The sequence below is a fragment of the Coenobita brevimanus genome, chromosome 82 (genome assembly GCF_032717465.1).
Source record: "Coenobita brevimanus isolate Jiangsu-jjx chromosome 82, ASM3271746v2, whole genome shotgun sequence".
Classification (NCBI taxonomy): domain Eukaryota; kingdom Metazoa; phylum Arthropoda; class Malacostraca; order Decapoda; family Coenobitidae; genus Coenobita; species Coenobita brevimanus.
In genome coordinates this window covers 14,632,790-14,656,302 of record NC_137035.1, presented here as the reverse complement: position 1 = coordinate 14,656,302, position 23,513 = coordinate 14,632,790, and the positions used below count along the sequence as shown (strand labels likewise).

The 23,513-nt window shown below is 43.9% G+C and overlaps 1 protein-coding gene and 1 pseudogene across 1 annotated transcript in view; one reads left to right on the top strand and one right to left on the bottom strand.

Annotated features, from left to right (window-relative positions):
* LOC145409682 (U3 small nucleolar RNA-associated protein 15 homolog) overlaps positions 1-23,513 on the top strand; it is a 403,188-nt gene that overhangs the window by 333,586 nt on the left and 46,089 nt on the right. Inside the window, exon 10 of the mRNA XM_080280034.1 lies at positions 19,205-19,272. Coding sequence (XP_080136160.1) covers positions 19,205-19,272 — 68 coding nt within the window. The remainder of the gene's footprint in view (positions 1-19,204; positions 19,273-23,513) is intronic.
* LOC145409723 (5S ribosomal RNA) lies at positions 6,740-6,860 on the bottom strand (annotated as a pseudogene).

Below are 23,513 nucleotides of genomic sequence, written 5' to 3'. Positions count from 1 at the left end.
CCGGGCTTTCAAGTGCAGTCTTGTATCATCTGTCAGTACTGCCAGTATGTAGCTATAGGCAGTTCTGTTAATACCGCTAACACTCGCATGCATTGTTACCAATGTAGCCATTTTTCTGTGTTTGCCTTGCCTCCCCACCTCCCCTCCCTTACCCCCTCCCCCACCTAGCTACAGCCTGGCCACGCAACGCAACTCGCAGCAGGTTTTTTCCATTCGCTTTTTCCATTGAAATATGCCCTATGCCCTATTCTCATACTGAAAAATATATACTGCAATTGGACATGAAGTAGCTAATTTATCACCTGGCAACACCCCACGTGCACTTGGTCGTACTTTTCCCTGTTCATTTCCCATTGAAATGTCTCTTATGACCTATTCTCATACTAAAAATATATATATATAAAACAAAAGGGAAAAGGCTAAGTGATACTTCCATTGACCTGGGAGTAGCTAATTTATCGTGTATTGTCTAGATTTCCTGCTATCCCTGTGGGAGGGTCATGGCTCGGTCCAGCCGTATCCCTGGGTAAGGGGTTAAAACACATTAATATAAGTCTAAAAACGGTTTATAAATCAACCTAAATACAAAATTCAAGTATAAAATGGCATCAAAATTGGTAAAAGAAATCTACATCCATTGTTAAACTGGGGTTAGGCCATTGTTAGGTGGGGTGTGGTGGTACTTCTACCCCCATCGCTAAACAGGCGTAGTGCATCTAGGGGTACTGTGTATCAGGACATGCCTGTATTAATACTGCTGTGATATACTTGTTGATTAACGTGGCTGCAGCAAGCTATTTTTTCACGTTACTTTTGTAAATAATTTAGCTATGCAAATATTCAGTTAATTTTCATGTTACATTTGCTAAATACTAATACTGTACTGTGTGATGCTGTTAGATTAATGTGATAGCAGCAAGCTATATTTTCACAATACTTTTGTAAATCATGTAGCTGTGCAAAATGTTCATTTGATTTTCGCATTTGATAAATGTTTATATTGCTGTTCTTCTTCTTTTTCCCTTGCATGTGCTAGATGAAAATCAAGCCATATGAACAATTCATTGATAAGTTATATTAGTCAGTGAGTTTAAATACTTCGACCTTAATGTATGACCAACCATCCCATATGGCCTCAAAAATGTCTCTAAAATTTGTCAAATCTCAAAAATATTCTTCAGGAGAGGGGCTTACCCTCCTTGAACCCTCCAGCTGAACAGGCTTGCTTCATTTGCCACAGCTAGCAACCCTAGTATCGTTATTGTCCCCACCAACTTTTGGAAGCTAGTTATGCCCCTGTTTCTACATATAAATCTCTCTTCTGTCTCTCAGCTTCCTCCATAGCTCTGCTTCCCATCCACTCACTATATGCTTTCTTTTGTGCCACAGCTTGTCTTACCTCTTCTCCTCACCCCACATAGCACCACACATGCTACATAGTTACTGATTTGATAAATGTGATTTTATATTAGTGTGTTGTCCCAGTTGACTGGCTGAAGAGTGTGACTGTCAAAGTGTGATGCCCTGGAAAGAGGAAATTACAGTGGCATAAAACTTTTGGACCAAACGAAGGTAATTGAGAGAGTTTTAGTAGGTATGATTAGAGAAGGAGTGAATATTGATATAATGCAGTTTGGATTTATGCCAGATAAAGGGACCATTGATGCCATGTTTCTGTTTGACAGTTTCATGAAAATTATATAGGAAAGAATAGGAATCTGTACTTTGTTTTTGTTGATCTGGAGAAGGCCTTTGACAGAGTCCCTAGGGAGGTGGTGAAGTGGACAATGAGAAAGCTTGGGATTAAGTGGCTGACCAGAATGGTTATGGCTATGTATGTGGGTGCTCACACCCAGGTGCCTGGGTGTGAGCACCCAGAGTGAATGGAGATGAGAGTGATGAGTTTTTCATGAATGTTGGTGTGTGTCACGAGGTCAGTCTTGAACCTCTTACTGTTTATCATGATGTTCAAAGCCCTCTTTCATGACTTACAAATGGACTCTGTGGGAGATATTGTATGCCTATGATTTGGTGTTGATTGCAGAGAAGGAAAGGGAGACAGAGAAATTATTTAGGAAGTGAAGAGATGGTATGGGGCACACAGGCTTGAGAGTAAATGGAGATAAAACAAAGGTGATAGTATGTACAGTAGGGTTGGTGGCAGTTATGTCAAAGAAGAGAGAGAGTGGCCATGTGAGGTTTGCAACAAAGGCATGGGAAGTAATTCCAGCATTTGCAGCATTTGTGATAAGTGGGTGCATAAGAGATGTAGTGGTATTAGAGGTAGACTGCGAGATAATACTGATTTCATGTGTGCAGTGTGTTGGGGAGAGCATGTGGAAATTGTCATTCGTGGAAGGATTGACATTGAGTGTGTGTGTGGAAAACTTTTGGTACTTAGGAGACATGTTGTGTGCTGGAGGTGGGGCTGGAGCTTGCTCTGTGGCTAGAGCTAGTAGTTGGAAGAAGTTCAGGGATCTGTTGCCTCTCCTGACATTGAGAGGGCTCTCCCTCTGTGCAAAGGGATCTGTGTATGTGGCATATGTTAATGTAATGCTGTATGGTAGTGAGACCTGGGCATTAAAGGAAGAGGATGTTTGTGGGCTCAGACATACAGAAATGGTCGATTAGGTGGATATGCAGTGCATCTTTGGATGCGAGGCCTGGGGGACTAAGTTTATGATGGAAAAATTGAGAGGAAGGATGCGGCTTGAGTGTATTGGTGTTGTGATGAGGAGGGGTAGATTGAGATGGTTTTGGCATGTGGAGAAGATGGGGATGGCAGTTGGGTTCTGAAAGTGAGAACCATAAACATTGGGGTTGGGGTTGCGAGAGGCAGACCAAAATAGACATGGGCCAAGGTCGTAGAGTGTGACCTCAGGGATAAGGGACTGAATGGGGAGACTGCCAGAGATTGAGCAGCATGGAGAGCCGTTGTTAGTTGACCAAGGCCATCATGTTGGAGCCTTTATAAATGAAATGAAATGAAATGAAACATCACCATATTATTTGGTTATATGGTTACCACCCAGCATTGTATATGGTTTCCTGAGTCACATGAAACCCTACCACTTGAAAAGGGAGTAAAATCACCTTGTGGTAGCATGACTGAAATGAAGAGTTTGTCATGTTAGTGCAGGGTTTTAGAAAAGAAACTCTTTTCTTCATAAATGAGCTGTTTTCTCAGTAGTACATGAATCTTTACACACCTCAGCCTCACTAATTTGTTTTGCACATCACTCATATTCTCAGATACGTTATTTGTATCTTTTGATATTTACATGGTTGGCATCATTTTTTTTTTTTTCTTTTTTTTAATGCAAGAAAAAAGGAATCAAAGGCCAGGAGCCCGCAAACCATTCCCTCTAATAAAAAACAAAAACACTACAAAAGAGAGCCAAATTCAAGATCCGTTCATTTCGAGATGCCTAGACACACCGCGTTTGAAAGACTGGAGATCATAGGAAATAGGAAATACAGAGGGAGACAGTTCCAGAGTTGACCTGTTGCATAAATGAAAGACTGGGAGTAACGGTTAAACCTTGCATTAGATAGTTGCAGAAAAGGGATGAGAGTTTGTTGCTAGACGGGTGCTATGCACCCGTTGAAGAGGTGGAGGGATGCAAGCAGACAGTTCAGAGAAGCAGTGACCATTGAAGTAGTGATAGAAAAGAGATAAAGATGCAACAGTGTGGCGAACAGACAGAGGTTGAAGGGAGCCAGTAAGAGGAGGAGAGTTGATGAGACGAAAAGCCTTTGACTCCACCCTACTGAGAAGAGCTGTATGTGGGGAGCCTCCCCACACATGAGAGTTGTACTCTAAACAAGGGCGAATAAAACCCATGTATAAAGTCAACAACTGAGCAAGGGTAAAGAAGGTACGGAATCGACTTAGCACACCTAATCTCTTGGAGGCAGATTTTACAAGACATGCAATATGATCTTTCCAAGAAAAGTCCCGAGTGAACGAAACCCCAAGCAGGTTCAAGGATGATGCAGAATTGAGTTGGATATTATTAAACATTAGTGGGTAATCCTGTGGAAGATTGTGTTGGGTTGATAGGTGTAAAAACTGAGTTTTTGATGCATTAAAAACAACAAGATTATTTTTACCCCAGTCAGAGATACGTGCCAAGTCAAACATTAGGTGTGCCATAGCCTCATCCCTTGTTTGTTGAAGTAACTGCTGAGATGGACATTGCGGGAACTGAATGGAAAGGTGAAGGGTGGAGTCATTAGCGTGTGAATGGATAGGGTTAGATGTACAGCTTAGAAGGTCATTGATGAATAAAAAGAAGAGAGTTGGTGATAGGACAGAGCCCTGAGGAGCACCACTGTTGATAGATCTAGGAGAAGAACGATGGCCATCTGCAACAGCAGCTATAGAACAACCACAAAGGAAGCTATGGATGAAGGCACAGATAGAAGGATAGAAACCGTAAGAGGGCAGTTTAGAAATTAAAGATTATGCCAGACTTGATCGAGAGCCTTTGAGATATCAAGTGCAGTGGCAGAGCTTTTGCCAAAGTCCTGAAAGGAGGATGACCAGGAGTCTGAAAGGTAGGTGAGAAGATCGCCAGTGGAGCATCCCTGACGGAACCCATACTGACAATCGGAAAGAAGGTTGTGATAGGAATGATGCTTTAAAATTTTTCGGTTAAGTATTGACTCGAAAGCTTTTGAGACACAGGATGTTAAAGCAATTGGAGGGTTGGGAATGGTCATCCTTCTTTAGGACTGGCTGAGTGAGAGCAAACTTTCAGCAAGAAGGAAAGGTACAAGTTGAAAGACAAAGGCAAAAGAGTTTACCTAGCCAGGGTTTAAGCACTGAAGCATAGTTCTTGAGGACAACAAGAGGGCCTCCATCAGGCCCATATGCCTTGTTAGTATTGAGGCCAGTGATGGCAAAAAGTACATCAGCTGAAGAAATTTTAATGTCAGCCATGAGCATGTCTAAGGGGCGAGGTGATGGTGGAACAGCACTGGAATCATCTAAGGTGGAATTGGAGGAGAAAGTCTGAGCGAAAAGATCTGCTTTATCAGTAGAAGAAATAGCTACAGAGCCATCAGAATAGAAAAGAGGAGGGAAGGATGATGAGGTAAAGTTGTTGGAAAGGTTTTTGGCAAGGAGCCAGAAGGAGCAGGAAGAATTTGAGTAGGAGAGTTGAGAGCATTTAGTATGGATGAAATTATTTTTAGCAGAGTGAAGAACAGACTTTGCACGATTCCAGGCAGAAACATAAGATGATGTGATTCTGGGGTGGGTTAGCTCTGGTACCTTTTATAGGCCCTCTCCTTGTTGTGGATAGCATTAGAACAAGCGTGATTAAACCAAGGCTTTCTTGCATTAGTCAAAGGATATGAGAAGGGAATGTATGCTTCCATGCCTGAGAGAATAACCTCCATAATGCGCAAGGCACACTCAGATGGCTCCCGGCCATGGAAGCAATAATCATTCCGGGGAAAATCAAAGAAGTACTGCCTGAGGGCCTCCCAATCTGGAGCTCCAAAGTGCCATAGACAATGTTTCTTTGGAAGGTCGGTCCACAGGCTGTACCGGAGCAATAGGACAGGTTAAGGTAATAAGGTTGTGATCAGAGGAGCCCAAAGGAGAGGAAAGATAAACAGTGTAAGCAGAAGGATTAGTTGTAAGGAAGAGGTCAAGTATGTTGGAACTCTCTCCAAGGCAGTCAGGGATACTGGTAGGGTGCTGTACAAGCTGCTCTGGGTTATTAACGCCTAAAGTCCTAATCGCGTCAACTGATGTGATTTGAGTTATATGCCAAAATGCCTAATTGCATCAATTGAGCGGGTCCTATAAAAAACTGCGGAGCGCTTCCTCCGCCCCGATTATGAAGTACATGGCTTCATGCCAGTGAGAATTCACTCCTGAGTGGGGTGAGGGGGGATTGGACCAACCCAGCTGGTGGGGGGCACCCCCCCCCTGGGCCACCTCCATGCCACCCTTTACCACATTCCCTTACTCCCTCCTTGTCCCCCATCACCCTCCCATCCCTCCATGCACCTGCATCTCTCCTCCCACCACCACCTGTGTCTCTTCCCACCCACTCTTGCCCCTCCTCCCACCGTGCTAGCCTTGTCCTCCCCTCGAACCCTACCTCATCCCTCAGTGGCACAGCCAGGCCCCCCCCCACCTGCCCGCGAAAATTCTACGTGTGTTCAAGAATAGACTGCGAATCTTAAATGTTGAATTCTTGTTTAATCAAGGGTGTAATACTCACTATGTCACATATTTGGAGAACTGAAAAACTATGGAAGTCTGAGATAAAAGTCTTGTATACACATATACTTTTTAAGACTTATTTTACTTTAGGTGTGAGACAGACATTTGAATTTACGCATGGGGAGCCATTGACGCCTGGACGGGTGAGGAGAGGAGGCAGGAAAGGAGGCAAGAAATGTTGCCACTCTGTGAAATTTTCAGTTCTTTTATGTACCTTATGACATACCGGTATAATCTTCAAAACGGGAAACTCCACTACTAATAGGTTTATGTAATTAACTACACTCAGTCCTCGTAAATCGCGTGTTTATAAATAACGGATTCTTATATCACGGCTAAGTGGCTGTCAGACTGCCGGCACCCTTAAATCGCTGTTTTTTCATTCATTCATTGCCAGACGCCATGTATCCCAAACGGGGTGGCCAACGGCTTAGAGTTAATTGTTTTACAGGGAGGGGCACTAATCCTCCACCAACCCCACTTGACGCGTAGGGATGCCAACAGCATCCGGTGTTCCCAGGTGGTCACCCATCCAAGTACTAACCAGACCCAACGTTGCTTAACTTCGCTGATCGGACGGGAAGCGGTGTACTCAACGTGGTAAATCGCTGTTAAGTCACGAAAATCACGGACCTAGGCACCGAAGTGGGCCTTCTCCGAGGAGAATCGTAAACCGAGGCATTCAGTTTGAAAATCTCCACCCACCACCTGTCCCTGGTGGCAAGTGTGCATACTAATGCTGCCACATTGTTGTTCTTCCTGCCAGTCCGCACACTACAGACCATCGCCTTGGAGTACGAGAGCTACCTGCCTTTTTTTGTGCACCTTCTCCCCTGCCTCCTACCTTCCATGGCCCCTCCTGAACCCCCGATGAAGTGCTCTAAGCAGTATGGCATCAAGAAGCAGCCGCCGTTGTCGTACAGTCAACGTTTGGAGCTCATTTGTCGTGTTGAGAAGGGAGCACCCCCACCTCATGCTGAGAGGTTCTAAGTTCTTCCCAACACCACCCCACTCCATTCACTTAAGCAATATCATCATAGGATTAAGGTGAGATCCCTTAACATTGCTTATTTCTATTAAATACATGCACTGAATATTCCTAAATTTGTATGTTTGTGTTTGATGGTGCCTAGATAGGCGTAAGTAGGGTGCTGTGGGGGGTGGTTGGCCAAAGTCCAGACCCAAATTCATTTTTCACATAAGAGTTATTATTTATAAACCACGGAATTTGTAAATCGCGGCAGTGGTCCAGACCCAAATTGCCGCAATTTACGAGGATTGAGTGTAGTTAGGAGTACCTACGGGTGTTTAGGCCTACATGTGGCAGAAGTGGCAAGAAAAATAAACTATCGTGGCAACGTTTACCAGCCATCAGTTAAGTGTCACTCGCTCATCACCCGCCAGTGCCATCAGTCATCAGTCAACTCTCATCAGATCGTGTTGCACCAGTGACCAGTCCATACAACTTGCTAATTACTCTACTTGCATGCTGTACTGTGACAGGAAGTGAAAAGACGTATTCCGTTAGTTTCTCTGGATCACTTTATTATGAAACGGAAGCAGCTGCAGCAATCAAGTATATTGAACTTCATGAGTTCAGGTTCTAAAAGGTCAGTTTATGTTTAGCAAATGCATTACAGTGTAGAGGATATTATTACTGCCAGTAATAATAACAAATGATATGTCATGCCATTAGCTCTACACAAGTGTAGGTGCACGCAGAAACTGGAAGTCAGTGATTGCTTAATATTTTCCTTGTGATATATTTCAGGCTTTAGCTACTTGTGCCCTGTGTGGCAACCATCACTGAAGTAAACTAATCATCATTGAACTAAGTATTCAACAGACGATGGATTTTCAGACATTAGGGTTGAGTGAGTTGGGACAGTGCGGGGACACAGGATGAGTTGAAACAGTGGGCACTGCTATGCTAAATGCCCAGACATTTCCATTTTATAGTGCCCATTCAATAGCCCTGCCCCAACTTTACAGATGTTGTTAAGGCTAGTTTACTATATAACCACGAATAATGCATGAAAAATGTGCAAACATGAAAGGGTATCATTTTGACCTTTGTAAAATTTTGTTTCTGAAAATACACATATTTTGCCAATTTTCCTCTCCCACTCAGTTTTAGAGCTAAAAGTGTACTTTTTGGTGGGTGAAATTCTCAATTGTTATATATTTGTGTGTGTGTGTGTGTGTGTGTGTGTGTATGTGATTTATCCAGCAAATACATTTTTACAGCAGAGCAGTTCTGAAGGATTAATAGACAATTGTCCCGACCCGCCCACCATTATTATTATTATTATTATTATTATTATTATTATTATTTTTATTTTTTTTTTTTTTTAACCCAGGATGAGTTGGAAGGCTAAAGGAAGGGAAGAGGTTGTGTAGATCAGATATTCAGTCTTAGATCTTTAGTGGAAAAGTTTCTAGAGAAGGGAAAGAAGTTGTATGTGGCTTTCATGGATTTGGAGAAAGCATATGACAGGGTGGATAGACAAGGATTGTGGAAAGTGTTAAGAATATATGGAATAGATGGGAAGTTGTTGAATGCTGTGAAGAGTATGTATGATGGTGTGAAGGCTGCAGTGCATGTGGATGGTGAACTAAGTGAATTTTTCTCTTTGAAAGTTGGGTTGAAACAGGGATGTGTCATGTCTCCATGGTTGTTCAATCTGTTCATGGATGGGGTAATAAAAGAGGTACAAGGTAGGGTAGTGGATGTTGGAGTGGCCCTGGTGAGAGAGGATAGTGTTTGGAAACTCCCTGTCATGTTGTTTGCAGATGATACTGTGTTGTTGAGTGAAGACGAAGGGGAGCTGCAAGGCTTGGTGGATGAGTTTGGGAGAGTGTGTAAGAAACGGAATCTAAAGGTGAATGTAGGGAAGAGTAAAGTGATGGTCTTTGAGAGAGGTGAAGTCAGTGAATGTACAGCGAGGTTGGATGGTGGGGAATAGGAAAATGTGAGTACTTTTAAGTACTTGGGTAGTGTGATGAGTAAGGATGGAGGTTTGGAGGGTGAAGTGCTTGAAAGGGTACAGCAGGGAAGAAAGATTGCTGGTTCTTTGAAAGCAGTGATAAGAAACAGGGAAGTGAGCATGGAAGTGAAAAAGTTACTACATGACAGTATTGTGATACCAACTCTAACGTACGGAAGTGAAGCTTGGACGTTGTTGGAAGGACACAAGTCAAGAGTGAGAGCAGTGGAAATGAGTTATTTAAGAGGAGCCTGTGGAGTCACATGGAGAGACAAGCTGACGAATGAGGATATAAAGGAGAGTTGTGGTGTGGATGTGGATGTGACAGGAAGCGTTATGAGGAACACACTGAGGTGGTTTGGCCATGTGGAGAGGATGGAGGGTGAAAGACTGATGAAGAGAGTGTATGTGAGTGAGGTGGAGGGGGGAAGAGGGAGGGGGAGGCCGAGGATGAGATGGAGGGATGGGGTGGAGAGTTATATGAGAGAGGGGGGTGTGAGTTGGGAGCAGGGCAGTGAAATGGCGGGGGACAGGGCGACTTGGAGGCGATTTGTTTGTGGCCACCCCAAACGGGATTGAGGCGTCTGGCAATAGATAGATAGAGTTGGGACAACAATTTCATTTGTGACTTTCGCAAGGAAAAACCTAGTTTTCATGCATTATTTACTACTATATTTTATAGTTGCCGTATTTATCGTGGTTTTGGGTGTCAACAAGTAGATATTTCCCATTTTCAGGTTGCATGCATGCCCTAAAGAGAGAAAATACCGTGATATGGATTATGGCAAAAAAGCATGTATTGGTACAGTGTTAAAAGTAAGGATAAAGATTTGTACAATGAAGTTTTTGGAAAGGAGAGGAACTGAGAAATGCAGTTGGCCAGTTTGTGATGATATACTGTATACTGATGATGATTTTCGGCAGTATATCATTGGTGGACCTGTCTTATTAGCAGGAACTGTACCTTTTATGATGCAAGAGGTGGACAAAGCCTTTCATGATTATAAAAAGCATATTTCTCAGCTAATTTTTTCAGCATAAATAGCTATTGGCAACTTAGCGGAACTCTTAACTACGAAATATGTACAGTGCACTGCGTCCTTAAGTGCGAGGCGTGGGGGGAGGGGTGCTGGGTTTATGGCCCACCTGAATTATATTTCTGGCCGTGCCCCTGCCATCCCTCCCTCCTTGTTCCTCACTACCCTCCCACCCCTTACAGACCCCCGAGAGGTATCAGACCGCCAAGATGTTACAGAATACACTGAAGTGCTTTCATTTCATGTGAAAAGTTGGTTATTTTTTCAACCTCCGTACCTATAGGCCTGCTCCCCACAGCCTAGTAATCTCCCCACACCTACATACACCTGTTTTCATGGTTGGTGTGACAAAATGCTTTGAAATGACCTGTTTCAATAAGAAAAATATGTAGTTACCAAAATGTTCACATTTTCGAGTGTTTTTGAGGGGTGACTATTATAAACTTTTTAAAACTTTGATGCGCGATTGTGCGGTAACAATTTGGCTTATGGGGGTGCAGATTGCGTTGTCAGGTGTGTAAATTCTTCCTTTTTAGCTAGAGCACAATCAATTTGCCCTTGGTGAAAATTGCCAAAACACCCCTGAATTGCGGTTGTGGGAAGTACCCTGCCTGAAATAATTGCAGTCTTTAGGGGTTAAGGATAGAAAAGATATAGGCTTGTTCACCAGATGGATCAGTAAAAGGAGAGGAGAGCCAAAGATGGTGATGAACATTGAAATCTCCTGGAATGGAGATTTCGGAGAAAGGAGAAATGGATAGAATGTGTTCTATCTTAGAAGTAACATCGTAGAACCTACATACTATAGGATATAAAGATGTATACTGCAAAATAGATTGCTAAGGAACAGCCATTACAAAAATCTATTAGACAGCAAGCATACATTCCTTGCTGCCAAGTTTCTGCAGGATGTCCCATTATTCTGAAGTCATTGGGTAAAGCACAGCAAACCTACACAGTTGCACACCACAGCAGGTAACAGCAAATGCAGTTAATGCAACAAGTACTCCTAAAATATGTCCATAACAATAGCTTAGTTACAACTGAAATCACTTTTTGTAACAGGATGCTCCCTGTTATAGAAAATGCTTTCTCTCTAAACACCTTGCATCTTCCGCCTCCTCATCCTCATCCGCCTGGAAAAGGGTGCACCTTATCCTGTTCCTCGTCCATGCTCTAGAATGGGAAAAAGATATCAGTGACATATGGTACAGGCAGTCCTCGTTACAAGTCAGAGATGTGTTCCACAATACAGTACAGGTATTTCCATTACTATAGTTGGTTCTGTAAATTGGGAGTTCATGCAGTGTCATGATCAAAAGCTCTCCAGCATTTCCCTGATGAATGATTGTGGGGATGAAGAATGTTGTGGGAAATATTTTAGTGTGGTAACAATATAAACCATACAACAAAAATGGCATAAAAAGGAAGGACACTCACTGATATTAGGAGAGGAATGAGAAATGTTAAAGGCAGAACACAGTGCTGATGGGGGATTGTCTGTGAACTTATGCATGATAGTACAATTATTCCTCATGAGAAGTGCTGTACACACCATCCCTGTTAGTAGGATAGGATGAATTCTTAAATGCCACACCTTTTGCACAGACCATACCGTACAATTGATACATTAAAGTGTGGAGACTGGCGAATCACCTATGTCAGTATATGTATGGTCAGTTTATTTTTTATCCAACAGAATTAGGCCATTCCCACAACTTGAATATTAACTGGTGGTTGCTTGCTAATCAAAGAGCTTTAGTTATCAAGCAGTAATTATCCTCTGTGAGTACTGATACTAATCAAATCAGCGCCATAGTTCTTTGTTACTGAACATGACTCTCAGCTGCACTGAAGTGGGGTAGAAATCATCACTGAAGCAAATGTCTTAGAACAATGGCACTGGAATATGTAAGTTTTCTGTAATTTACTCTGGATCATTTCATTTAATTTTTGGAGGCTCTAGCATTCTTGCATGGGCCGGCCTTGGTCACCTAATGGCAGCTATCCATGCTACTTAATCTCTGGCAGCTTCCCTATTTAGTCCCTGAGGTCACACTCAGTGACCTCATCCCAGGTCCTTTTTTGGTCTGTCTCTAGCTACCCTACTCCTAACATTATTACTTCTCACTTTCTGCACCCAGTTATCATCCCCCATCCTCTCCTTATGCCCAAACCATCTCAGTCTACCCCTCCTCATCACAAAACCAATTCACTCCAGCTCCATCCAACCTCTAAACTCTTCCATCGTAAACCTAGTCCAACTGTCCTCGAACTCAGGGATCCACTTCACATCCACCTAATCATTGCCATTTCTGTACAGGTCACACAATCATACAGCATTACACATGCCGCATACAAAGATCCCTGAGCATGGAGGGAGAGCCCTCTCAGTGTCAGGAGGCAACAGCCCCCTGAACTTCTTCCAACCACTCCTCACTCAAGCCACAGAGCTAGCTCCAGCCCACCTCCAGCACATACCAGGTTTCCCAGATAACAAAGTCTTCCACACACTCAAGAGACTCACCAGCAAATTCAGTCCTTTCATTCCTAGCAATTTTCACATGCTCTTCCAGACACACTGCACTTATGAAATCAGCATTTCTCACAGTGTACCTTTAATACCACCACATCTCGTATGCACCCTCTTATCACAAATACAGTAATCACTCTAATATCCGGACGCCCAATAACCGAACATCCCCACTAACCGAACCTTATCGTCCTGGGATCAAAAATTCCCAAAATGGTCCGAAAATCCAAAAAAATTGGAAAAAAAAACGATTTTTTGCCGTCCGTAATTTGAACTTGCCGCGCGCGCCGCGTGAGAGCATTGTTTTGGTTCGTCATTCCTCCGACGTCCGATAGAGCGCCGCTGCATCCTCCCCACTTCCCGCCTGTCTCTCACCGCGACTGGACCTGCGCTCTTCGTAATGGCTGCCCACGTGCTCGCTTTTGTGGTGGTGCCGTACTTGCTGCAAGGCCTCCTGCTGCTCTCTGCCCTACTCTTAGTGTGTGTGATGATGGCCCGCCTCCTGAGAAAAGGAAGAGAGTGGTGTTGACTCTGGAGAAGAAACGGGAGATATTGGAGAAGGTTGATGCGGGTTGGTCTTCCTCTCGCATTCTCCGCGAGTTCAACCTGGCCCGGTCGACTTTGTTTGATATCAAGCGTTCCCGAGACAAGCTCATGCAGTACACGGCTGACTTCTCGTCGAGAAGCAAACGCAACGTGGAGAGGAAGGTTATGTTTACTCCCAAGTATGCAGAGATCGACCGCTCCACGTTGATTTGGTATCGACAGCAACGTGCAGCTGGTGTGATGGTACGTGGAACGGAGCTGAAGGCTGCTGCTGAGAAGTTTGCAAGGCTTCACGACGCCCTAGACTTCAAGGCATCCGAGGGTTGGCTCTTCGTGTTCAAGTTGCGACATGGCCTTACTAACCGTAAAGCACATGGCGAAGCATTGGACGCTTTCGAGGATGGAGTGGACGAGTTTCGGCACAAGGTGAAAGGCTTGATCGACAGGGAGGGCCTCACTCTCGGTCAAGTCTATAACGCTGACGAAACTGGCCTATTCTATCGCTCGGTGCCAACGAACACTCTCGCCGATGAGACGGAGAAGCGTGTACCTGGCCGCAAGCTTTCTAAGGAACGGATATCTGCTTTGTGTTGTGCCAATGCTAACGGCATGCACCGGCTTAAGCCCGTTATTGTTGGCCGTGCAAAGCAGCCTCGGTGCCTTCGTGGGGTGATGGATGTCCTTCCTGTCGTATGGTACCATTCTTTGAAAGCATGGTTCACAGCTGTGATTTTCAAAGACTGGTTTCACCATCACTTCGTCAAGGAGGTCATACATTACCAGACGAAGACACTGGGAATTCCTCGCGACCAGGTAAAGGCTCTCCCTTCTCTCGACAATGCACCTGCCCACCCGTGCAACAAGGACTTGGTTGCTGAGAATGGCCGTATTAGGTGCATGTTTCTGCCACCTAATACGACTGCTCTCATTCAACCAATGGACCAAGGAGTGATCGTGGCAACAAAGCGCCTGTACCGTCGGAAGTTCCTGGACGAGGTGATGGTGGTTCTCGAGGACGGGGACGAGTGCAGGGAAGGACGTGACACTCGAGGCAAGCGGACTTTGGAAAACCTTCGCCGCTACAACATCAAGTCTGCGCTGTACAACTGGGCTAGTGCATGGAAGGAAGTCCCTGTGAAAACTCTTGAAAATGGTTGGTCTCGTCTGCTTCTCGGAACAGATGTAGATGCGATTTCCTAGGGTTTGACGTGGATGACTTCCATGCACGGCTACGTACGCACGGCGACGATGTTGATGTGGACGATGTTCGTGAGTGGTTGGACGACGACGAGGGCGATCCTGGGTATGAGACGTTGTCTGATATCGAGATCGCGTCTTCGGTTGCTGGTGTCAGTCCCGAACTTGAAGATTCCGACGACGAAGGCGATGATGATGCAGACTCCGCCCAGCAGGACACTACTCCAGCCATCCCCAAGCTGAGCGCACTCCGGGAACATCTAGAGTTCGTCCTAGACTACCTGGAACACCCGGACTGCGACAGGGAGATGGGGCCCTTGGGACTCGTGGAGGAAGTGCGTGCTTTCCGGCAGCGCATCATCAATCGGGCCAGAATCGTCCGGTCCTTGCGTCAGTCAACGATTGACAGTTTTTTCAGGCCCGTGACCCCCGCTGTGCCAAGCCCTGGTTCCACTCCGTTGCCTCCCCAAGACAGGCCCTCATGCTCCGAGCCACAGCCCAGCACATCAGCTACAGTGGAGTCACCGCTCGACGTGAGTTTGCGGCTGTCTTCAGAGTCTTCTGTAGTCGGTACGCCATCACCACTACCCACCGATGCACCCTTGGACGCCTGCCAGTGATACTCTCGGGCTCTGACAGTGAATAAACAGCAAGAACTTCTCCACTAGACCACACGGGAATTTTGAGTGTTGTGCAGTGAAAAAAACGGTGTGTTGTGTTAAGGTTTTCAAGTTGGGAGAAAAGACTAAGTAGAAAAGAAATTTAACGTAACTAACCTTCTTTGTTTTGGCTTTGGAAACTTAAAAACTTGGGAAAAGTTAATGTGCAACACTTAAATTTAATGGAACATTATTTGGACTAAAGTGAACACTGTGAAAAGAACGGACTTCTGTGTGTTAGTGACTAAGTTCAGTGCAAGACTTCAGGAAGAGTGTAGTGCAAGTGCTTCAGGAAATCGTTCTTACTGTCAGAGTCCGAGAGGAGGCGGTTATTCATCGAGGTGGCCAGGGACTTGCTGTAAGTAGCCAAAATGTTTCATGTTGTACTATTTTCCATACTATATTTACCAGAATGTTTCATATTGTATTTTTTCCCATACTATACTTACCAGAAAGTGTCATACTGTACTTCTTTCCATACTAAACTTACCTCATGCATGTGCAGTAGGAATGTGTTTTTCAGAGTTCGGTTAGGTTCGGTTAGGTTAGGTTCGGTTAGAGTCCATAAGTACCAGAATGTTTATTAATGTATGAACATACTTCTAAACCCACATTTTATGTGTCTATTGCATTTATTTCAGTCATTTATGTGCCTTATTGGTGTGATTTGGGTGTTAAATAGGTGCTATGCATGTCCGGAGGGAGTTGTATAGGTGTTTCTCTGTGTTAGGGTCCGTAAGTACAAGTCCATAAGCTGGGGCCCAATATCCGGACAAAACCAATATCCGAACCTACCGATGGCTCTATTGATCCGGATATTGGAGTGATTACTGTATTGCACAAGATGGATTTACTTCCCATGCGCTTGTGGCAAATCGCACATGGCCACTCCCCCTCTTCTTTGACAGTACCGTCCCCATCCCTAGATACCATCATTTTTGTTTTATCTATATTTAGTCTTAAGCCCTTGTGCCCCAGACCATCTTTCCATTCCCTAAATCTTTCCTCTGCCTCCCTTTTATTCTCAGCAGTCAACACCAAATCATCAGCATACAACATCTCCCACAGGAGTCCATTTCTGAAGTCATGTGAGAGGGCCTCAGGTACCATAATAAACAACAAGGAATATAGGATTGACCCCTGATGCACACCAAAATTCACGGAAAACTCATCACTCAAATCTCCATTCACTCTTACCTGGGTGTGAGCACCCACATACGAGTACATGGCCATAACCACCCTAACTAGCCACTCCTTGATCCCGAGCTCTCATTGCCCACTTCACCACCTCTCTAGGGACTCTGTCAAAGTGTTCTCTACATCAACAGAAACAAAGTACAGTTCCCTTTCCCTTTTATTTTTCCTGAAGCTGTCAAACAATGAATATGGCATCAGTGGTCCCTTTGCCTGGCAACCCAGACTGCATCTCATCAGTATTCACTTTTTCCCTAATCTCTCTCCATTGCTTTCACTGTCTGGTCGAAAAGCTTTATGCCACTATAATTTCCTCTTTCTAGTGCATCACCCTTCCCCTTGTACACACTTACAATCACACTCTTCAGCCAGTCACCTGGAACAGCACATGTATACAGTAATCGAATAATCATATCAGTGATTTACCAGTAAATCTGAATCTACCAGTTAAAAAAGAACATCAGAATAGGTGACTTATAACAAAGATTTACAGTACAAGACAGTACAGTAAAATTCCATTGAGTTTGATGACATTCATTTATTTATGTAGCTGTAGTCAGATGCCCTGATCCAGTAAAGGATGGTGACAAACTAATGGCATCCATTTTACCCTGTCTATTATCAGTCAGTCAGTCTCTCTCTCTCTCTCTCTCTCTCTCTCTCTCTCTCTCTCTCTCTCTCTCTCTCACACACACACACACACACACACACACACACACACACACACTATTGGAATGCATCAGCGAAAGGACACTGCAAAAAAATGCATAAAAAGAGAGGCGATAATGACGTAAGGAAATTTAGTTTTCCAAATAGGGCAATTGATCAGTGGAATGCACTACCGAATGAAGTAGTGTGTGCGAAAACAATTCATAAATTTAAGGCTATGTACAATAAAAATGGTTTAAGACATGGGACAGTATGAGCTTGACTCCTTCCTGTAAAGATACAATTAGGTAAGAACACACACACATACACACACACAGATGAGCTTGAAAAAGTTCAAAGGGCCACAACAAGATGGGTACCAGGCTTAAGTGATCTAAGCTACAAAGAAAGACTAGAACAGCTGAATCTGCCAACACTGCAGGAGAGAAGGAAAAGAGGAGACATGGTTATGCTATATAAATGCATATCAGGGGAGGAGAAAACAGACATAAATGAATATATAACCTATGGGGAAGCATCAGCAAGAGGACACTCCAAAAAACTGCATAAAAAGAGAGGCGATAAAGACGTAAGGAAATTTATTTTCCCAAATAGGGCAATTGATCAGTGGAATGCACTACCAAATGAAATAGTGTGTGCCAAAACAATTCATAAATTTAAGATGTATGGTAAAAATGGTTTAAGACATGGGACATTACGAGCTTGACTCCTTCCTGTAAAGATACAGTTAGGTAAGACACACACACACACACACACACACACACACACACACACACACACACACACACACACACACACACACACACAAAAACACACACACACACACACACACACACACACACACACACACAGTCTAATCCCACTGTTTCACCCTCTGTCTCCCAGTTCCCTTCCTCCCTTCCAGCTCACTCACACACTCTTCTGATCAGTTTCTCATTCTCCATACTCTCCACATGGCCAAACTATTTCAGTGTACAGTGTATTTGGACTTGGTGTTATTTATTCGTGTTACAGTACAGTATATCCAGATCTATCTATCTATCTATCTATTGCCAGACGCCTCAATCCCGTTTGGGGTGGCCACAAACAAATCGCCTCCAAGTTGCCCTGTCCCCCGCCATTTCACTGCCCTGCTCCCAACTCACACCCCCCTCTCTCATATACCTCTCCACCCCATCCCTCCATCTCATCCTCGGCCTCCCCCTCCCTCTTTCCCCCTCCACCTCAGTCGCATACACTCTCTTCGTCAGTCTTTCACCCTCCATCCTCTCCACATGGCCAAACCACCTCAGTGTGTTCCTCATAACGCTTCCTATCACATCCACATCAACACCACAACGCTCCTTTATATCCGCATTCGTCAGCCTGTCTCTCCATGTGACTCCACGTGCTCCTCTTAAATAACTCATTTCCACTGCTCTCACTCTTGACTTGTGTCCTTCCAACAATGTCCAAGCTTCACTTCCATATGTTAGAGTTGGTATCACAATACTGTCATGTAGTAACTTTTTCACTTCCATGCTCACTTCCCTGTTTCTTATCACTGCTTTCAAAGAACCAGCAATCTTTCTTCCCTGCTGTACCCTTTCAAGCACTTCACCCTCCAAACCTCCATCCTTACTCATCACACTACCCAAGTACTTAAACGTACTCACATTTTCCAATTCCTCACCATTCAACCTCGCTATACATGATTTTACTCAAATTAGAGGATACTTTTCATGAGTTAAACAAGCACCATTAGAGGTCTGTTCAAAGTTGAATAAAATTATCATGCAGCAGTAGGTCTGAAATACAAAAGATATCATTATACTTAAGGTATTTAAGGTTTCATTGGTCTGAGATAGAAAAGATATCATTATACTTAAGATATTTAAGGTGTCATAAGCATAATAAATTGTTTATCAGTATGCCCTACGATTCTTGACTCACAGGACACTCATAGGAGTGGTCACATAGTACTGTTGAGGGACAAGCAATTGGTCATTTTTGCCTTTAACATCTAGAATGCATAACCAAACTCTGGGCCCCTGTGTTTAATAGGGTAATAGAGGATTGAATGATAGATAGATGGATAGGCTGTTTGGTTATCAGCCTACATATTTTCATTCCGTCGATAACATAATCTTTTCCATCAGATGTGTATGGAGATTCTTTGGACGAGAGACCAGAACTGGTGAAATACTTTCATAGCCTAAAGCATAAGGTATGTTGTTTTCTCCATTTTACTGTAGTTGGTGGGTGGTAGGTGTTGGTGACTGACATCCACTCCCTTGATGAATGCTGCCTAATTCTTCAATTACCTCTGTCATTCTGTTTTTGTGTCTGCCCTCCTCTCCTCCTACTTGTCCCTTTCTTTCATGTCACTTTTTATTCTTCTTCTTTCCTCTTCAGATGGCTCTACATTGAGTGACAAGCCTAATGTTTTCCTGTAGCCAACAAAACCATTTACAGTGTTGGGTGGTAACCAGATAACCAGATAATGGGATGATGTAGAGCCTGCTATGGTGCCGCAGCTAACTGGATAGAGAGACAAGTGTGGCATTCATCTAGGAACCAGACCTTCACATTGTTCCCCACACCTCGCTGTTGTGGGGCACTGCCATCTGCAGAAGATTTTGACAGGTCGAAAGATGTAAGAACTGAGTTTTTGATGCATTAAAAACAACATAATTACCTTTTCCCCAGTCAGAGATATGAGCCAGGTCAGACATGAACCCCCAAGCTCAGGGTGACGGTTATATCGAACGCAATATTGGTGGATCAGGGCCACCGGAGGATGGCTATAGTTGCAAGTGTTTTAGTGCCATGGTTTGAAGTGGCCGCCACTTGATCTCATCACCAAAGGGTGGGGATAGCCTCCCTGCACCTGAAGCAAGCATACCTTAGTCGTCTCTGTGACTTTGCCAGATGTGGGATGATGTTTTCTTATGTCTCTTGTCCAATTCTGTTCCCACCTTACGTGGACCTTTGCCTCATCCACTCCTGCCAAACCTCTTTCCAAGGATACTAGGAAAGGGCTAATTGATAGTGCCATAGGGCATGTTTTGGATGCAACTGTGTCTAGTTTATCTAGTAATGGAGAAGTTATCAAGTTGAGAGCAATCATTTCCACATTGGAATTATGTCACTTGCCACAATACACATTGTGTTTATTCATATTTAGAGAAAATGTGTTGTAGTGTTGAGATGAGGATCCAAATGCTACTTCAGTATAAGCATGGTATGGGAATAAGATGAGTGCCAGACCTGCGAAAGTCAGCACTTTTCGGCGTAAACATGAGGGTGAGGGAAGGCAATAGAAGAGTATGAATTGAATATATGTTTAAGTCTTGGGGAAACACATATACCCTGTTGGTATACTTTAATGTAATTAATATTACTTTATTGAGGTGTATGATGTGCATGGTAGCATTCTAACTACTTCTACTCATGTACAAATCCCAGTTGTCTGTGGAATATGGCACCTCTAAGAAACTGCTGACCTAGGGCCACTCCCAGTGGGGAGGCCAGGCAGCTGTAGGAGATTACTTTCAGCTCTGGTAGAGGAGAGACGCTCTGCTCTGAACTCTCTCTTGTCACAGTTGTATCTTTCTGTGGTGCATAAAGAGAGATAAAAACACAATCTGGTCCAGTTTCTGTCACCTGCACACGCTACTGCTCCTCTAATACAGGATCTACACCGATTCTCGCCATCTGTTGCGGCAGAGACATTCAAGAGTGCGAGCTGGAAATTAGTGATTTCCAACCAGCGGGAACATTACATAAATTGATGCCCTGCTTGGAACGTGGAGTCAGGCTTAAGCTGATACTCCATGCGTACACACACAAATACAGCCTGCCTCGCAGCCAAAAATTACGTATATTCTTCACGTCGTTACTCATCAACGCGACCAGCTACAGACCTGGGAATAGTCTTATTTGCAAGAAGGAGAGTTGGTGAGTAATATGATTATTAATTTGTTTCTCTAAATGCTATAATTTCCGAGATAGTAAGGTTTGAAAACAGGCAACTTTTGGAAAATTGCCCGCAATGAAAGGGTGACAGCAATATAAACATCCCGGCACAGAGCAGTTAAGTGTGCCATAGCTTTATCACATGTTTGTTAAAGTAACTGCTGAGATGAGCGATGGGAGAAGCAAATGTAAACGTGAAAGGAGGAGGAGTCATTGTATGAGTGGATAGGGTTAGATGTCTAGCTTAAAAGGTTGCTGATGAATAGAAGGAAGAGAGCTGGCAGTTGGACAGAACCCTGAGGGACTACTATTGATAGCTCTAGAAGAATGGTGGCAGTCTGCAGCAGTGGCTATAGAACAACCAGAAAGGAAGTTAGAGCTGAAGGCACGGACGGGATAGAAGCTGTAAGAGGTCAGCTTTGAAATTTTAAGATTTATACCAGATTCAGTCACAAGCCTATAAGGTGGCAAGTACAGTGGCAAAGCTTTTGCCAAAGTCCCAAAAAGAGGATGACCAGGAGTCTGGAAGGAAAGTGAGAATATCGCTAGTGGAGCATCCCTGTTGGAAACTCATATTAGTGATCAGAAAGAAGATTTAAATTTTTTGATAAAAATGTATTCAAACAATGTACAAGTACAGGATGTGAAAGCAGTTAGGCAATAGTTAGAGGGCTGGGAATGTCCACCCTTGTTTGGGACTGACTGAATGAGAGCAAAATTCCAGCAAGAAGAAGAGGTACAAGTCAACAGACAAAGGCGAAAGCGTTTACCTAAGCAGGCTATAAGCACGGAAGCGCAGTTTTGGAGGACAACAGTAGGTACCCCATCATGCCCCATATGCCTTGTTGGTATTGAGGCCAGTAAGGGCAGAAAGTACACCAGTTGAAAAAATTTAATGTCGGTCATGAGGAAGTCAGAGGGGGAAAGTGGTGGTTGAACAAATCAGAACTGTCTAAGGTGAAATTGAAGGAGAAAGTCTGAGCAAAGAGTTCTGTTTTTTCTGTAGAAGAAATAGTTACAGAGCCTTCAGGGCAGAAATGAGGAGGGAAGGAGGCTGAAGTAAAGTTGTTAGAGAGGCTTTTGGCAAGGTACCAAAAGGAGCAAGAAGAATTTGAGCCAGAGAGTTCAGAGCATTAAGTATGAATGAAATTATTCTTAGGAGAGCACAGAACAGACTAGGCACATTCGGGCAGAGACATAAAAGAGATGAGATTCAGGAATGGGTTGGCTCTGCTACCATTTGTAGGCTTTAGAGCTAACTCACCCGTGAATCTCATCTCACTAGTGTTTCTACCCAGAATGCCCTAAGTCTGATGATGAATTAGCCTGAGAAATAGTAGTCATAGCTGCAACCTCAGGCTCATCTGAATGTAAACCCAGTGGGCCATAGACTGAAGTTACCCTTCTCTTGGAGTCCACCATCTTCCTTTTGGGGGATAGGGAGGGAAGAGTGCCATTTGTAGGACCAGGCAGTGGAGCCACCCATGTACATCAGTGACACCATGTAAAGGTGTCCCTCTCTGGCACCTTTGCCATTGTAAAGTCCCTGAATGAACCAGCCACAGTTGTTGATCACCCCAATCTGTCTGGCCAAGCAAACCCATCAACTGTAGGTAAGCAGCCGCCCTTACAGGGCTGTCCCGTGCAGTGATCCATTGTGTCATAGTGAAGATGACCTATGTGCCTTGAGGAACCAGAATCTGTTCATGAGCCATTTTTGTAAATGACCCCATGGTTTTATAATAGATGTCCTTTAATCTGTGAGATAGTTTATTTGTGTTGAATCTTCCAAGGGGAGCTCAAAGCCTATCCCTTTTTGAGAAGCAGTGACCTTGGAAGAGCTGTCGTGATGGATGAGTACAGGGCTTAGTTGCTGCCACTTCTGCTGATGAAATTTGTATAGTAAATGAGTGATGCCATAGTTCTGGTAATTGCAAAGGTGCATACATGTTTCAAGCAGTAGTGAATTCCATAGGAAGAACTGGCTCTCTTGAGAAACAAACCCCCCCCTAGGGGTAGGGGGGTTTCAAGAATACTCCTCCAGTATCCCTGTTTGTCATGTGAGGCACCTAAAAGGGCTGGTGGTGGGTTTGTGCCCCACCCCATAAAAAGATCTAACTAAACAAGCAAATAAAGCTCCTCGGACCAGGAAGGACAATACGTTGACGACTAAGGAATGGACAAAGAACTTTCTAAGAGTGGGGACGTGGAATGTGAGAGGAGTGAATGATGAAGTGAAAGAGAGAGAGATTGTTCAGGTGCTTGAGGATGCAAGAGTGGATGTATGTGGATTGACTGAAACTAAATAGAAAAGGTAAAAGGGTGAGAGAATGGGAATACGGTTTAGGAATATGTGCGGGAGTTAATGAGAATGAGAGGTCAAGAGAGGGAGTATGTCTGATGATAAGCAAGAAGTGGAAGGAGAATATAAGAGAGTATGGAACAGTGGGTGCAAGGATTGTATGGGTGAGGATGAAAGTAGGTATACAA